This window comes from Sipha flava, unplaced genomic scaffold (genome assembly GCF_003268045.1).
Source record: "Sipha flava isolate LNK unplaced genomic scaffold, YSA_version1 117_pilon_pilon, whole genome shotgun sequence".
Lineage (NCBI taxonomy): Eukaryota > Metazoa > Arthropoda > Insecta > Hemiptera > Aphididae > Sipha > Sipha flava.
Genome location: NW_020271741.1, coordinates 502,933 through 522,195, shown reverse-complemented (window position 1 = coordinate 522,195; position 19,263 = coordinate 502,933). Strand labels below are relative to the sequence as shown.

Below are 19,263 nucleotides of genomic sequence, written 5' to 3'. Positions count from 1 at the left end.
ATTATATCTAATGAAACAGCTTTGGTAAGTACTATTCTTTGCAAATAGCAAGAAACGTTTACGGGAAAATATCAATTCCTGTGTACATACGTAAATGGTAAAAATAACGAATACTAAAATCTATAATATTCATTTAAACATGGTTATATTCGTGAAATTATCGATTAGTTTGTATTGGATTATTTAAAGTATTAATATACGATAGAATGAATGGTATATTACTCGTACGCATAATAAATAACGGTTCAATTAAGTGAAAATACATCGTGCACAATTTTAACTCATTTGAATATGGTTCAAAGATGAAAACTTCAATGAAAAATTATATTTTTTAATTTTTTATGTAAGGTCTCACATGTGCCACTTATTATTTTTGCTTAGTATTTGAATTTACTATTTATGTTTTTATATTTAGCACTCGAAATCTATAAAAGTAAGACAATAAAATTCCATCTTCACAATTTATAAAATGTATTTTATCGAAAACATTAACATCAAATATCTATGGTGTATTCCCTCAACTATTTCTACTACAAGGTCAAGAGTAAATTATTGTTTTCAATCGGCATGACTCAAATTTATTGTTTGATTTTTGGACAGGAAACATCAACTGAAGTTTAGGGGAAAAAATAAAAATTGACGAATTAAAAATATTTCCGTTTCGTTATAAAAACCAATCAACTTATATCGTGTGAACAATAATCGATCATAATTTTTACACTAATTATTAATTTAACATTAAAATTTACGTATTGAATAGAAACTGATGAACTTTCAATCCTCCGAACCTGATCAGGGTGGATAATACCGACGTCCCTGCTTAGTAATTTTATAATATATAGTTAATATTATGGTAGTTATAACGAAAATAATAAAGTAATATGACTGTTATCTTACAGTTCTTGTAGAGATGTCAACTTGGCAAGAGCGGCCGGGACCGTATCCAACTGATTGTCATCGAGTTCCCTGGAAAACACACAGTATACGTTAATATAATAATAAGATGACGTACTAGACACGTAAGAACACACATACAATAACATGCATGCACGCGTGCGCACACAAGTGTATACATACAATATCGTTCACACACGAAAACGTACGAAATAAAATACAAATGTAATATACGAAAGAGAAGTGGTGGAAATGATGTGTGTACAGTAATAATCTCCAGTTTCGTAAAAAACAATTTTAGTACTATTGTGACAATTATACGTATTATATCGTTACTATTAAGACGGCAAAGACAAGACGACGACGACCGAGTGAAAAATATATCATAACAATCGTAAATGCCGTCCGATTTATTAATGAACAGTGCACGACGGAGTGGTGGCGGTGATGCCATTATCCCGGAGAGGTCTTCGACCCTGCACCATGGACAGGGAGGAGGGATGAATAAAAAAGAGGGGATATATATATCGAAATATATACGACGATCGCGACCCTTTGACCCGCCGCTAAATACGACGTGAAACATACTGTCGTCCGAGTATTTTAAGACGACAACGTAAAACCAACGTCAACCGATTATATTCTTTGTTCGTTCGTTTGTTTCCTATGCCAGTGGATCATCAGCTTCTACCATGAGAAATACACGCACTTTGCAGGGATTTTCTCGTAAGTTTTCGTAAAAAATATAAAATATAATACTATTATTTTATCGAGAACGCATTAAAATGGACAGATATAAAGCAAATTTTAATCGGAAACTTATCGTGCGTCATTTTCAGGAAAAGACAAATAAAAATTTTTCATCAAATTATCAATGTCAAGTTAGTAATGTTAAACAAGTCGTTTTAAAATAACGTTCTTGCTGATTCTTAAATCTTAGATACCATGATGATGTTTTACCGTCCGATTTTGCGCAACGAAGAATAATATTATTTTAAAAGAATGAAAAAAATAAAAGATAAAAAATAAACAACGGTTAACCGAACATCATATCCACCAATCTACGGCAAAGTGCATTCTTCGATGAAACTCGAGGATGTCAAATGTTTACGATAATTGGACAGTGTTTTTTTTTTTTTTTCGTGGTAGTAGTACACACGTATTCAACGAGTGCGTGTCTTGTCCTTTTAAGTTGTGTTTATTTTTATACACGTGTCTTTTTATTCTTATTGTTATTATTATTGTCACTAGCGTTTGCGCGCGCTGCGACTATATTGCTGCAGCGTATAGGAAAACGGATGAATTATATTATACACTATTTTGGTCCAAAAACGACACGTAACGGCAGGGTTGTGTTTTTATATACAAGGAATACGGTTTTTACTATCGCTCCGGTCAACGATCTGAAACGATTAATCCCTGGAGAGTGGTATCTGGTACGTCCTTACCCTCCCCGTTTGTCTACCCGGGAGAGAAAAAGACCGGAAAACAGCCACCAGAAAATCAGAATTATTTTGGACCACTTAACAGCGACTGCATAAAAAGTAATAACCGGCCAACTGACCGCCACCAACAGTGTTCCGCGGGGCTTACCCGATATTCGATAATGCTATCTCACATGGTTTATATTCATATGAAAAGAAAAATAATAATCTTTTCCAAGTATTTTCTTGCCTGAGAGAGATAAAAATTATTGTAAACAATTTGTATTCGATGATCACTTTGAATAAAATAAGTCGTATGTGTAATAAGTATTTTCATGTGTATACGATTTATTCGAAAATTAACTCGATAAAAACATAATTTAATTAGTATTCACTCTCTCTCTCTTTTTTTTTCTCCACGAAACGAATACAATGTCGATTGTTAAATAACCAAATTATTTATTCAGTAATCCGACGTTATTACACGACAATTATGAACAGTAAAAAAAAAACATTTGTTAGAGTGCTATTCTGTTCATTATTACAAATAATTTGGATTTTATATTTACCTAATGAACAGTTGAGTTTCAATTGAAAATAGAAGTTGAAAAAAATTAAAAACAAAAACAAGATGGGAATTATTTTTAAGTATAAATTTTAGTCTCTGTTCGTGCTAAATTACAAATCACAAAATTGGTCTTGATAATAATAACAATACCAACTCCAAAGGCAATATTTCATCGTGCAAAACATATAAATATACTATATTAATTAGCCTAAACAATGCTTCCCTTGGGGATGGGCAGCAGCATCAGCAACCTCCGTTTGGTATAAAATGATTTTAGTCGTTTGCGTTAAAGGTCTTAACCGAAAGTCACTAGCAGGATATTTCAAACTATATATCTGGCTGTTGTTATACTATGGTAAACGGTAAAATATTTTAGCCGAACGTATATTGGTACAAACTGTGTAAAAGCTTCGTTATTGTATTCGAATTGAAATACATGTAGCAATTGTGTTATACATATTATGTTATTTAATTATTTAAAACAATATTAAGTTAAATAAAAAAACTAAGTTATAATGAACAGTATAACTGTAATTAATATTGACTTTAAATTAATTTGTAAAAACCATTTTTAAAAAAAATAACAATCGGTGTCTGACTGATACGTTGTTAATGAAGTCATACAATAGAAAAAATGTAAATAAAAAAAATTTAATTTAATAAGTGTTAAGTGATAAATTATAATTTATAAAATATAATCTTCTTTACAAATAATTTTAATAATAAAGTTATTCTGACAGGTTTTTTTAAACCATCAAATATAATATTTCTTTTTTTGAAAAGTTAATTAATTTTCCTCAGATACATAATATATTTGAATCTACTGCCATAAAAATTTATTTAAATTAAACTAAATTGATTAAATGTGCTTATATATTTAAGAAAAATAGTTAATTTGTTAAAAGTAAAACAATTGTCAAATCAAATTAAACTCGTATTGCATTAAAACATGTAATATAATTTCGTTTGAAATAAAAAAAAAAAAATCTTTTGAAAATATCAAATTATTTTTACACATAAATTTATATTTCAGTAATTGTTTTGAATTAAATATAAAATTTAAAATGAGTATTAAAAAGAAACATAAAAACATATTTCCATTTAGTATATTTAATCCTCTCGGTTCAAAAATTAGGTTATAGTTATCATTATTACCACATATCTCCTTATTATAAACACAGTATATAATAAAGACTACATTTTATAGGTCATTTGACCTAAAAAAAAAAAATGATTTTATTATAAAATTAAAAATATTTTTAAAAAATCTAAGCATATTAAATAAAGAAATTTTGCTTACAAACTTTTGAAGAGTTTGAAGTATCACGCAACGTTCTTAGTATAAATAATAATAAAAAAATGCAATTAAAACCATTTTATAACTTAATAAACGTTTAACTGAATATATTCAAATATTTTTAAAAATGATTAAATTCAAGAACCAAGGTAAGATTGCAATGTTTTGTATTATATTTAAAATAATTAAATGTATAATAAAAAACATAATAACTTAACAATCAAAATAAAAATAAGATTCCTTTCATCTAAAAATTATAATATTTTGAATTATAATGAAATAAAATAAAAATTAAAAATATATTTTCCATGCTTGTGATAGAAATTATAATATCAAGTCAAAATACTTACAATATTTTCAAAGAAGTGAGGCTCTCAAACGCAGTTTCATCAACTGAACCTATTTGATTTCTCTTAAGTAGCCTATAAATATAATACAACAATGTTATATAACTAGGAAAAACTACGTACACGCTGTCAGTACAATACATGATAAATAAAAATGTGTATAAGTATATCATATAGTTATTTGACGGATTGTAAACGACAATTCAAAATTAAATCTCATTTATTATTTTTTTTATTAATATTATTCAGGAAGGCTTCCTTTTCTGGGTCTGCAATTGATTATAAATTAATTTAATTTACTATTATTGGAGCACATAGGTATATCAAAATATTATTTTTGTAATCATATAAATTAAATTTGTATAACGAAAATACAAATCGTTCGCTAATATGTAAAACCATTAACAAATTATACAAAACATCGTGTACCGTGTTGGGACCCAGAATTTATTGCTTCGAATCACGAAATAGGCAAGCTATAAGTGTCAAAAATATACTTTGAAATAGTATAACATACAAATTGTTATATTTATAGCTTTAAAAAAATGTGCCACCATAAACAAAATAGAAACCTTATTTTATGCTCCGTGGACAATAAATACAAATTGTCAGCTTTTCCATTGATAACGTTGAATTATTAAATATATTTCGTCACCATATTTCAAATAATTTTAAATTTTAAAAGTGGACACTTATCATACTGTATGAAAACACATAGATTTTACGTATTGCTATTTCATGATACAAACATGTTTAAGTGTACCTATCATAATACCTATATCTAAATAATATATAACAATTTTATTATTGAAATTAACATAATATAACGAAAATTAAATATAACTATACGTGATTACACTTTTCGAATGGCTAAGATTAAAAATGAACAATTTATATTTTTAAATTAATTAGCTGAATAATAATATTATTATTATTATGTAAACGGCTTTTTAAACAAGATTTACTAAACGAAAAGTTATTGCTATATAAAAATTAATTTATTTCAAAATTTATTAGGGTATAATATGATAGTTTCTTCTTATATTTTGCTACTGTTGTTTTTAATAACAAATCAAGGCCGGTTTCCATCGTTATACCATATTTTTATTTTAAATAATAATACTATCTACGGTAACTTTATTCTGTTTGTAAGATTTATCGTTAAATAAATATACACACTTTTACAATATTATATATGTCATGCATGTAAAAATAACTTTTCTATCAAAACGAATGATAAAAAATAAATAAACTAACTTCTGTGTACTTACAATATGATCAGATTAGGTAACGAAGAAAACGAGTCATTTGAAATATCTACAATTGAATTACTTCCCAGGTTTCTGTAAATAAACATTAAAGATTTATTTTAAATAATCAAAATATAATATAAACAAACTGCGATGCGCGACGAAAAAAATCGAATGTAAAACCAATGTCAGAAATAACATAATTCGACGTATGAGTGATGCGGATATTAATTGTTAATCAGATAATATTTATTTTAATCCTTAAATCATGCGAATTTGAATCGAATTATTAAATGTATTATAAATGATTTGTTTTGTAGGCGAATCCAAACAACCAATTAAACAAAATCGTAATATCTAATATAGCTGTAATTAATTCATCTGGAATAACATGTGAAAAAAATTACAAATAATAACTTATCGGCTGAATAATTATAACCATAAATATACTTATGTATTTATATATTTATATATTTATATATTATTTTATTTATTTTTTTTTTTTGATTTTTTTTTTCGAAGCGTCCCGAGTTTTTGTCGTACTTATTTATACCAATTTGTTTTTGCGTTTCTAGATTTGAAATTAAATGAATGTAAACTAATTTAAAGTTCACCTCGATGTAATCACTTTTATTACGATTAAAACCTTTTCCGTCTTTATCGTGAAAATTAATTAATGTAGAATTGTTTCTTTTTCTCAAATCGTTCGCATTCTTAATGCAAATAGATCGTTTAACGAGTACAAATCTATAATTTTGAATAAAATTTATCTTCGGTTTTGTGCACTTTAGAATCGTATAATTTTCTTCCATTTAGAAACCAATTAATCAAAAAATGCCGTGCTCACTGGAGCCACCGGTGCAATTGAAGTGTAAATGATTAATACGAACGGGTTTGACCTGAAGGAATCCGAACACGAATAAAACGGTACGCGTTTCATTCACCCAATAATTTAATCGCTCGTAGGACTCAATTCGTCATACTACCATGAGCCCGTAACGTTACTTTACATTTGATAAGTATTATACGCGCAACGGAATTATAAGGGAAATCGATTAAAATTAATTCAAATTAATTTTTCGGAAAAGTCATCGAAAAGCAGTAGTATAAGCTGCGAATGATTCCTTCACAAAAATAACATCGACAGGTCGTGAAGGATAAAATAATCCTTGCAGTTTTTTTTTATTTTGCGAACGAGACTCGTGTGCTGTCACGCACCACCATAAAATTTTGACAACCACCCGTGTGTAAAATGTTTCGATTTTCTGCGACGACCAACCGCGTACAGTGACGCACCCAACAAACGTTTGACTAATTTCCGAGTACGATTAACCCTGATTTCCGATTTCGATTGTTACTCGGCGAGTTCCGTTAGATGCGAATGGACCGTTTTTATTTGGAAACGGATTTACAAGTACCCCGATTATGAGTCTGACGGGAAACGATAAGTGACGAATTGGGTGGGACAGGAAATCAAATGGACGGTTAACAAGGTTTAATAACTACAAATGACGGGCATAGAAACTGCATCGATTATACTGTCAGTATTATTGTTTCACGTGACACGTGAAATGCACTTCAGAACAGAAACCATCACCACATGCGATTTTATTAAAGAACATGAAACTTCAAGTCTGGGGAAGATGACGTATTGCTGCGACGGACGTGCCAACGGTACTAATTAAAACACGAAAAAATTGATTCCGATGGATGAACGTACTTGCGATTATTTATTTCGTCATGTTATCCTACATCAACGGCACTCGTTACAGACAATAGCTGTAGTAACAATATGGAGTTTTGTAATATTTCACTGATACGATCCATTACAGGACAAGAAAAATAAGCGCGTGGATATGAAAAGACATGCCGTATAAGAGGTTTATCTAGGGACATTTTGCTATTATGTTACACCATTTTCTTTGTAAATCAATGTGCATATATATACATTTCACATTGTATACGTAAAATGTTTTTAAATCAAAATAAGCTAAATTGAATCAAATGTCTTCAGTGGGCTGTTATATTATGTATTTGATACGTTGATTAAATAAAGAGTATATGAAATAAGTATATTTATTTTTCAATAATAGTTTAAAAGTCCTTTAATGTTTTAATAAAAATAAAAACTTGACTTTAACTTCAAATTTGTCTTATTATGGGAACCCTTTTCCCCTTCGATATATAATATACCAAACACAGCGGTGAAATCCCCACTGTATATAATTTTATAAAATAAATGAATCAAATATACATTGCTTAATTCATACTAAATCTATGTGAAGTACTATAAGAGTAACATAAAATTGTAAGCAATTTTTCCACTCACACTTGATTGACCATGATAGTAGAATTATGTGTAGCTAATGTATTAATGCAAAAACAACGTATTCATATACCATTCCGAATAGTATAACGGGTGTAAAATATTTTCAATATTTCATGTTGTATTATTAGACCATACGCCGAGACCACGGATTTGTACAGCCATTACTTCGATGAAATACGACATCCCGATAGGTACATGCTCACCAAATAATCGAAGTCAAAGTCGATTGGCATTATGCAACGCGAGGGAGTGTAGTATATGATTATTGGTGGCACGATCATTTTTTTAACAAGATTTAAGCGAAATTTATGTCCGTAAAAACCATTGTACACTGATTTCCATAAGATTGTTTAAATAACACAATTCCGAAAAAAATCCAATCGTGCACGATCATATTATAAATATTTTTAGACATTTTTAAACCGTTACTTTTAAGGTGTACTTTTTTTATTTAACTCAAGTGATCTTCTTAATGTTCAAAGTTTCACTAAACCATACATTGTCGTATTGCGAGAAACTGTTAACGAAAGTTAATTTATTCTACTGCTATTTTTAAACCTTAAAAGCGAATTACGATATAAATTCGAATTCGTATGTTATACTTTTATTTTATATTTTTATTTTTACCATCTTCGACAGAGGCATTTTATAGAAAAAAATGAAAGATAAAAAATAAATAAAATAAATGCAACTGAATATAGTAATAACAACTGAAAATCCTAAATAATAAAGTTTTCTCGTCACGCAACGCAGCCACTCGGGCCCTAAGGGTATTTTTATCGAGTCGGAAAACTGGCGACATGTGTACTAACAATAAAACCTGATCTTGTTCATTTTTCACGTCTTGGAATCATATGTAAGTTTCCAGAAAGAGAGCACGATAGATGTCGAATGTTAAACCTAACTCTTGGTTGTACCCAACACACGACGAATATACGTTTAGCCGTGCACAAAATATTATTTTGACGGATATCAAAAAATCGACCAAGTTTCACAGTAAAGGGTGATTCAATAAGTTTTATTACTCCTACATGTGTTGTTGCATATTGTACATAGACGCGTTTTTTTAGTATAAATTCATTAGTATTAGTGTGCTTTTGGATGAAAATTTTATTAACAGTTAATTTCAAACGTATAAATAGTAACAAAATAAAAAAATAATAATTATGCTATACATATTTAAAATTTCTTTGCTAATTTGTAGCTATAACATAATATTATCATATTATTGAATGTAAATAAAAATCAAATAATATCAAAGAAATTAAAAAAAATAAATAATTTAAAGTAATAATTATTATTACTTTAAAGAATAGAAAACGTTCAAATATTATATGTTACGAGTATCACACGAATTATTTTAATCCGAAATATATTTACATATAGTTATAACATTAATTCGAGAATTCATTAGTTAATATAGTTGAAAAATAAATAAGAGTGATTTCATTTCTAATGTGATTCGAAAGGATTCTCTTACCAATTTGAAATTTATTCAGGCCAAGAAAATGATAATAGATTCCGTTTACCACACGAGCCTGATCTTGGCGCTAGCTCAAATATAGTAATACGGCTCACAAGAAATATTGAACATAATAAAAACCATAGAATTTATTTCGATAATTTTTATACAAGTATTCCTTTAGCTGCGTACCTAAGGTAGAATGAAATATTGTGCTTAGGGACAGTCAGGAAAGATCGTTTACCAAATAATAAAAATCTGAACTAATTATATTGTGTTATAATTATTAATTTATGTTACACTTATGCGCAATGTTGCAAATATGCAACAATATGAAAATCTTTAGTTCCCGGGAAAATATTGAAGTAGGATTTTTTTTACCATTTTTACGTAAATCTACAACTAAAAATAAATAAGAAATAATTTTTTTTCTAAAAAAACAAAAAATCGAGCAATGAAGTTTTTATTTGAAGAGTTGATAGTAATCAGCGACGATTAATGATCCAAGAAGCGGTGTAATATGATTACCGTTACATTATATTGATTTTCGATACCTACACACAACTGCACCATTATTGCATAACCAAAACGCCTTACTATCAACATTTTTTTCTTGTTTGATAAAATAAATTGTATATAATTGAACTCGCACTATGTAACTCAATTTCCATCACTATACATATGAATAAATAAAACATTTAAATTTTTTATTAAATAATCGTTCAAGAAACGATGAATAATTTTTATAAAACAGATGAATCTATTTTTATTATTATTTTATTTAAATTTAAAAATCAATATTTCGACCGAAGCAATTACAAACAGACAATCGTTATAAAAATAATTATAAGCTCTTTTCTTCACCCCATTAAATGATAATTGACATAACTTTTTCTTATTAAAAAATATTTCTGTGAATATATTTTTAGTTTTATCATTTTAAACTTAAAATTCAACCCATTTGGCCAAAATCTTATTTGTTTAATTGAAAAAATAAAACACAAAAACAAAATGATAAAAATAAAATAATATAATACTTACAATGCTTCTATGGTGGGGACTAGGCTTAACGCTTGTTTAGGAACTTTGGTGAGTTTGTTATTTTCCAGCCGGAGATTCCTTAACTGGTATAGTTGTTCGAAGCACCGATCATCGATATCAGTCAAATAATTTTGATCTATTTGTCTAAAAACAAAAGGAGACTAATCTTAAAACGAATATTGATAAAATATTTTGTAAGCAAACCGTTTAGCATTTTTTTTGCGACGATATGGTTTACTATGGTGGCTACATACTAGTTACACAATCTTTTCAATGTAACAAAATCACTTCTTCCAAAACGTATACGAGATATATATATGGTTTCTCAGTTTCCTACACAGACGCGCGCGCGCGCGCACACACACACACACACACACACACACACACACACACACACACACACACACACACACGTATATATAGATATATATATATGTATATACAAACACACACAGAGATTTAATACAACACCGATAAGGTTTATGCTAATACCCGTATGATAAAAAACATGGTGAGCTAGAAAACTATGTGAGTTGTATTCTTACAGGGACGACAGTTGTCTGAGATGCTGGAATGTTTCACATGGCACCCGGACAAGTTGACATTTCTGGAATGACCTGTATACATATAAAAAAAAAACAAATAAAATGACGATAATATGTTACGTTCTAAGTTTGTGTAATGTTTCTTTTATTTTCTCCGATCATGCAGCATCTAAACATACTTAATTTACTTAATGATTTTCAACTCAATAAAATACATATTTTATCTTAAACCAAACCTTTATATTTTTTTTTTAGAGTGAATTCTATTATTTCAAGAAAAAAAAAATCGTCACAACCGTTAATTCTCGTTTCAATGGCCTGGGGGTAAAAAGAAAAGTTTTGGACTGCATCCAGTCTTTTGATAATAATTGCCTTTGGATTTCTGTAGAAAGGTGTTTGTTAACCGAATGAAAGAATAAAAGGCACGGGCAAATATATTATAAGAAAAAAATGAGTTGATAAAATAAAATTACCAATGAACGATTTAGAAGTTAAATGGACTGTACCTCAAGAGTTATAGATTTGGTACACAATTTGTCATGGTTAGAATAAATGTTTGGCATTCCTCCACGATTCAAAAAGGGTAAGAGTATGTATGCATGGAATTATTATAATATACATATGATACTATTTTACAAAATATTTCAAAACAAATGAATATTGTAAAATATCGTATCGATGTTCTAGATATATTATATAATACAATTTGTATAGTTTATAAAATAAATTTTAAGAATATTTAAAAAACAAAATTAACCTATTCTACTATTTTACCATTATTTATTATTTACTAAATCTCTTATACTTACAGCCTTTTTAATCTTGTATTGTTCAGAAATGCATTGGGATGTATCCATTTAAGAGGATTATCAGCTAATACTCTAAAACAATTTAAATAAATATTATAGTTAAACTCATACCCTTTACACGGTTTTAAGTAATATAATACATATTTATGTAAATAAATGATTTCTGTCAGTAAAATACATTTTTATCATAAATCTTGTGATTTATAGAAAAAAAAAAACAAAAATTAAATAAAAAAATCATCATAGGATGCACCAAGGAAAACAATATACGAGCTTAATATGTTTTGTTATATACGATAAAATTTTATTTATCGAAGTCATAAATCATCTTGAACGATAACCTAATATTTTCTAAAGATTCTCAATCCCCCGTGAAATTTAAAAACTATAATTTCTATTTAAAATATTTCATTTTTTTTTTTTTTGCATCAATCTATTAAAAAAATTCAATTGGACACAAAAATATATATTATCATATATTGCCGATTTATATTCTTTTTTCGACTACACGATTTGTTAGATAAGTTTTATTTCAATTATAATTAACTACAATGTCACATTATAGTAAAATTCTTTAATACTTATTATTATTATTATTCTTTTTGATAAATTAAAATATTTATTTAGATGAATAAATAACAGTTCATTTAGATTTTATAGTACGAGAACACTATAGCATGAAATATGTTTTTGTTACAAATATTTTCCTGAACATTTTCCACCTGAGTTTTGTTTTCACAGCAAATGTGAGTATATGATATTTAAAATCATTTATTTATATTATTAGTAAAATCAAGAAAAAAGTATACATATTAGTTTAAATAACAATATTATATTAATAATAAAATGCAATTTATTCTTTTATTTCATTATTTTAAGTTTTTATTTTAGTATATTATCGTAGGAGAACATATGTCCAATGTTCGGTATTTCACCAAAATGTTATCTCAGATAATAGTAAAATTATACAAATGTTATTAAGCTAACTGTCAAAAAATTATATTCTATGAGATCAAAAGTTATATCAATAAATGTTTACTATTAATGTAATAATGTGCTTCATTCTACTTTATATCACGTCATTAATAAATTGTAATGATGTACACTACTTGATTATATAACATAATAAAAACCAATAAATAACAGTACATTCGATACGCGCACTGACAACATGAATCAAATAATATATACTTAACCAAACAATAAACTATTGACAAACTAAATAGGTCAAATCCTCAAAGGACCTATCTAAGTTCAATCAAGTATCAAAGGTCAATCTCGCCATACTTTCCTGTATAAAAAGGACACAAAACTTTCTTCCACGCTTCTTGCCCATAGGTCGTCAGTGCGTATGTGTCGATCTCTTGGTTTTACGTGTGCACTGATCGTCGGGTACCTCCGAGGAACTTCTTGTAATGAACTAAGGGAGATTGTTTCTTTTTTTTTTTTTACGTTTAGAGTCTTCCGTGTAAGTGTCGAAGGGAGTTCATCATCAGCTCTCTGAACACTTTGTCTTTGCTGATTAATTTCAACCTCACTCTACTCTTATAATAGTCATAAGAAATTGCCTCATCTGCTACGGAATAAGTAAGTGCTATTTTATTTACTTTGCAAGAACATCCAGTTGCACTAATAGGCTTTCTAATTTTTGTAACCCCTAAGAGTCTTCTCTTAATGAAGGAATAAGGTTATCAATCAACTTACTTTTCGGGTTATTCCATTATAGATGTTATTTTATAATTCTCTTAGATTTATTTACATCATTAGTTTTCTTATTTAATTGTATATAAAAACCGAAGTCATCAGTTGCTATTTTACTATTTATTCTTTTGTGAAAAAATAAGAATGTAACTGATTTTCTAAGAAATAAATTGCTAAAGGTTCTTATCTTAGAATATCATATTTTAAATGATAACATGATAACTAGATAATATAGTTCTACAATTTTATATTTTAAAATGCTATAAATTGTACTTAACTTAATCTTATTTTCAAACTAAATAGAAATAATTGAGAACAAAAAAATGTATTAATTAAATAGATCATGTTAAATTTACAATATATATTTATATATAATTTTATCATCAGTTTATGATATATCTAACATAATTTTTAATTAAAAAAAAATGAAGTATATGAATACATTTGAATTCCTTGACTGAATTGAAAATTGAAAATTAATAAAAATATTAAAAAAACATTATAGCTGTGCAATCTACGTACTTGTAGACTTTATATACTAAGTGTAATTTAACCATGTACAGATAATTAATTTGATTCAATAAAAATCATGAATGCATAAAATGGTAACGATAATTATTGTTTAAACTGTAATTCATCGATCACATAAATATTTTGTATTTTTATTCCATCAATAGCTTTGTTTATTATTGATTTGTTATTTTCGTATAAAACCTACTCCTATAACAAAGTAAAAAGACAATTTAACTGAATCGAAATTTATTAATACTGTTATTGTTTATTACAGTGCCAGTGGGATTTTATTAAGTTAATGTGCAATATTTTAATTTAAAATTGTATATTACATTGAACCTGTATGTAAATATGTATATATAAAGAGATACTGAATATCATTACTTGAGTTACACAAAGATATTAATGGTTTTAATGCGTTTCGAGAAAGTTCTAGGTATTAAACTTAATACGTACAGTTAATTTGCAATAATATAAATAAGTTTGAAAAGTAATAACAATAGGAAAAATTAACTTTTGTAATTTTATCTTATCGGCAAAAGGTTATACAAAACTCAGCTATTTAGATCCACACTGAAAAACAAAAATAAAAAAAAAATTCCCAAACCTAATGACAAAATGTCAACAAATACCAAGTTGCAAAAACAGTAACTATAATATTCTAAAAACACCCTACCCCCAGCACAAAAAATAAAAAATAAAAATAAATATTATCGTAAGAAAACTTTTCAAATGATAATAAAAAAAAACTATATATATTAGAAGGTTTAAAATAATGACTACCGGAACATTAATAAAATGTACACAACCACAGCATCCAATAAGTAATGTTCTATATTTTCGTCGGCACTATAAACTTGCGAGGTCCTGTAACGAAAATGTTAGCGGAACCTTAGTGACGTTTTATTTTTATTTTCTCTTTTTACGTTAAAAACAGTAGTATCATTGACCGAAGAATAAATACATTGCCAACAACTTTTTGGTTTTATTAATACTACACAGTGTGTAGTACACACTTTACGATGAGATACATGTTGTAAAGGTGCCCAATGTAATATAGCTATATATAATACATAGTACATAATTCTTAAGTGAACTTTTAGGCCTTGCTTTTCCTGTTTCGGATCTAGTGAATTAATAATGGTATGGTGGTGAGATTTTTATGACACTCAAACAATTGTATATTTTAACGTTTCGTAAAATAAAAAAACGTAAATTAAATATTCTCGTTTAACACTTAAATTTATATTATATTTATAACTTAAAAACAATTATAATTTGAAATAATTTAATTGCATAGTAGTACATTATAATATAATACCAAACATTTCTAGTTCAATTAATAATTTAATAAAAATATTTGTAAATAAATCAACTAATGCGCAATTGTTTGCAACTTATACAAACAGTGTAGCGATCATCATCCTGTGCAAACGCTTATGAGTATATAATACTATTCACAGTGTAAACGTTAAAATACTTCCTTATTTTTGACAGTTAAATAAACGATTTTTTTTTTTTTTTAATCCAAATACAATATTAATTTATTATATTACACGTTTAACGGTATCATTTATTTCAAACAAATGTTTTATGGAACTTAGATTCATTGAAAAATTTATATAATCATATTTAGGCACTTAACCTGGAAAAGGATAAACACTCGCTACCTATCCCGAGTCGACTTCAACATCCACGTTCTGAACATCTAAAACCACATTTTTTATTTATTTATTTTTTAATACCTTTTACGTCCATGGATGTTTTAAAGGCATGTCAAAAAAATAAAAGAAATAATGGGATTTAAAATATGACCCTGCAGGTGGTCATATATTATATAACTATATATCGTTCCGATCAGTAACGTTTGCAAGAACGAAGCAAGATACACCGGAGAAAATTAAACAATTTAAATAACGATTACCCTAATAAATTAATAATAATTATAATAACAAATAGTTAAATTAAATTATATTGATAACTTCAAAAGTCCAAAAACATTAAAACATACTGTACGCGGAGTGTCTAAACCTCATCGAACAATATTTTCAAAAATCCATACGAGTCTGTTAATAACCAAATATTACATGGTTTTATTGAGACGTAAAACGAAACGCAATCTCCATGATAATATTCTATACACCCGTCTACGATTAATGGAATGACTAATAATTACTACGGTTTTACGTGAAAGTTTCATAGAACTGAACGAAGTCTAGAATAGGTGTGACGATGTTTGTTTACAATATTTAATTCACGTACAAGGATAGCTGTGACCTCAGGGACGTAGCTACGGGTGGAGGAGGGGTTAAAACCCCCTCCTTTAATGGGTTGAAAAATTCTAGTTTATTATAAAAAAAAAAAAAATGTTTCTTTTTAAACTTTTTTTTTCACATAAATGAATAAATACTAAATATATTAGTATAGTAAATATATATTATTATTCCCCAGGTGTATAATAGTGCCTGAAATGCATTGCATGATATAGATAAAATCGATAATATCTACATCGAGGTGCATTTTGATAAATGATAATTGATAAGAGTTACAAATTTGGAAACAAAAACTCAAAAGGCTCAAAGTAACAAACAGTGATGGGATGCTGCCTTCTAATGCATTGGTTGCCATCAGGTGTTGTGGCCCTATCATATTCCCAAATATATTTATGTTACTAAACATTTTGTGTTGTCTTCCTGTTTCTACTTCAACACCAAAAAGATCTATTTTTTGCTTAAAAAGAATAAAGATCTACCTCAGAAAGAGTATGAATGAGATATGTTTGTTATTTGTTTTAATATAATTATTTAATTGTAATTGTTTTTGCTGAATTTTTTTTTTTTTGATGCTTAATATAGGCCATTAATGCCTTCTGCCGCAGCTATTACCTCCTTCCATCGTTCTTTATCCTTTGTTGAGGGCCATACCTCACATGCGTACAAAGTAATAGGCCTGACAAGTACTTTATACATTGTTATTTTCGACTTTTTTGAGAGGATTCTAGATTTAAAGAGTGGTCTTAGCATTCCATAACATCTATTAGCTGCAGTTATTCTTCTTTGTACTTCATTGTGTCTACTATTAGTTATGTCCAGTCCTACCCCAAGGTATTTAAAAGTTTTTACTCTTTCAAATCTCATTTGTCCTACTACTAATTCTGTTTGGTTGTGAATTCTGCGTTATAATATCATGTATTTTGTCTTACTCTCATTGATTACTAATCCCATATCTTTACTTTTTTCTATTAGATCTGTTGTCATTTTTAGGTTTGCTTCCGATTCAGCTACTATCATAATGTCATCTGTATATGCCATTATCGTTATTTCTGTGTTTTCTTGGATTTTAACCCTTGTGTTGGAATCTAGAACAGCTTTTGCCATATATTCGAGTGCTGTATTATGCTGTATTAAATAGCATAGGAAATAGTGCATCACCTTGTCTTAAACCATTTTCTACACTGAATTCTTCCGACACTTGTTGATTGTATCTGATCCTACATTTTGAATTTGTGATGCAGATTTGTATTAATTTTACCATTTTCTCCGGGATTTCAAATGTCAGCATCACAGCTCACAAGGATTCTCTGGTGATTGAGTCATAAGCTTATTTGTAGTCAATGAAAAGGATAAATAAGTCTTGATTGAATTCGTAGCTTTTTTCCGTTAGTTGTTTTGCTATGTGAATTTGGTCTAATATAGATTTTCCTTTTGTGAATCCTACTTGGTACTCTTCCTACTATATCTTTTGTATTAGCCTGTTTAAAAATACATTGGACAGTATCTTATATGCTGTGCATAGTAAAGATATTCTCCTATAATTTCTGCAATCAAACACATCTCCCTTTTTATATATTGGGCATAAAATAGAAGTATTCCATTGTACCAGCAATGTTTCTTCCTTCCATATTTTCCGAATTATATTTCCCATCGGTTGTGTTAAAGCTTGGCCGCCTTTTTTTTAGAAGTTCTGAGGCTATATCATCCTCTCTTTGAGATTTTTCATTTTCAAGCGTTTGTATAACCGAATAAAAAATAAATAAATGTATAAACAATAAATTAATTCTGATTTCATTTTATTGAACTGTATGTTAAACAGGATCGTCTCAATGGATTGGTACTATTGAGTTATTACGGAAATATCGTTATCACGCCAGATGAAGTAGTGATTGAAATGGCTAAGAAGCCGAGAAATATTGACTTGGTGTTATTATGAAAATATAATTTTATTCTCACAATTTTGAACTCAATGTAATTTTCTATAATGATATCCTCTATAAAACGCATATCTATAGAACTGAACCCTCCCGATAGAAAATTCCTATCTACGGTTCTGCGTGACCTTGTACATTCGAAAACGTACACGAAGCCTTTGAAGGAACGATCAATAAACTTAAAAAAATGTTGTTTACATGAAACATAATATATTAATACGTTTCATTTTCACTCTAATAACGATGAAATTTGTATTTCATAGTCGTCTTCATTCTTGGGTCGCATAATATTACACATCTATCATGGTCAATACACGTCTTCAAAGTCGGTGCATCAATGTATAGAATGGAATTAAGTTGCAATTTGAAATCATGATTTTTCGCCATATTCCATTACGTAAGTCACAGTTTTCCCCTGTGGATGACACGTGCGTACACTAAACAAATATTAAACGATTTATTAAACAATTCAAACTGAGTATGTAACACCATTCGGAATTCGATACTAAACGAACTTTTTGTTGGAGTATTATTAGTTTTTGTACAACAAATATTATTATGTATCATATTCACTGAGTAATTTAGTTTTAAAATTACAATTCCACTTTAAATAAAGTGTGACGAGGCGGAAACATTGGCATGATACGTTTGAAATTTTCTGTCGTCTATCACGACATTGTGCACAACATTAAGATCCCTGATCGCTGAGAAATAAATTGCTAATTGAATTTTTCGTTTTTTTGTCGTCCAGCTTTCAATGGAAGGATCATCGTTCGTTATTAGTATTTGTTTTACTTAACACTAGCTGAAAACGAACCCCCATTAACGGAAGACGTTTCAATATGCGATATAATATTATATTCCAAAAACTATGAT

General features: G+C 28.1%; 1 protein-coding gene across 1 annotated transcript in view; it reads right to left on the bottom strand.

The window, feature by feature from the left end:
* The window catches only part of LOC112693707 (lutropin-choriogonadotropic hormone receptor), a 113,781-nt gene that overhangs the window by 20,889 nt on the left and 73,629 nt on the right, over nucleotides 1-19,263 (bottom strand). Inside the window, exons 4-9 of the mRNA XM_025568900.1 lie at nucleotides 11,967-12,038; nucleotides 11,158-11,229; nucleotides 10,613-10,756; nucleotides 5,802-5,873; nucleotides 4,534-4,605; nucleotides 898-966 (exon numbers count right to left, since the gene is read on the bottom strand). Coding sequence (XP_025424685.1) covers nucleotides 898-966; nucleotides 4,534-4,605; nucleotides 5,802-5,873; nucleotides 10,613-10,756; nucleotides 11,158-11,229; nucleotides 11,967-12,038 — 501 coding nt within the window. The remainder of the gene's footprint in view (nucleotides 1-897; nucleotides 967-4,533; nucleotides 4,606-5,801; nucleotides 5,874-10,612; nucleotides 10,757-11,157; nucleotides 11,230-11,966; nucleotides 12,039-19,263) is intronic.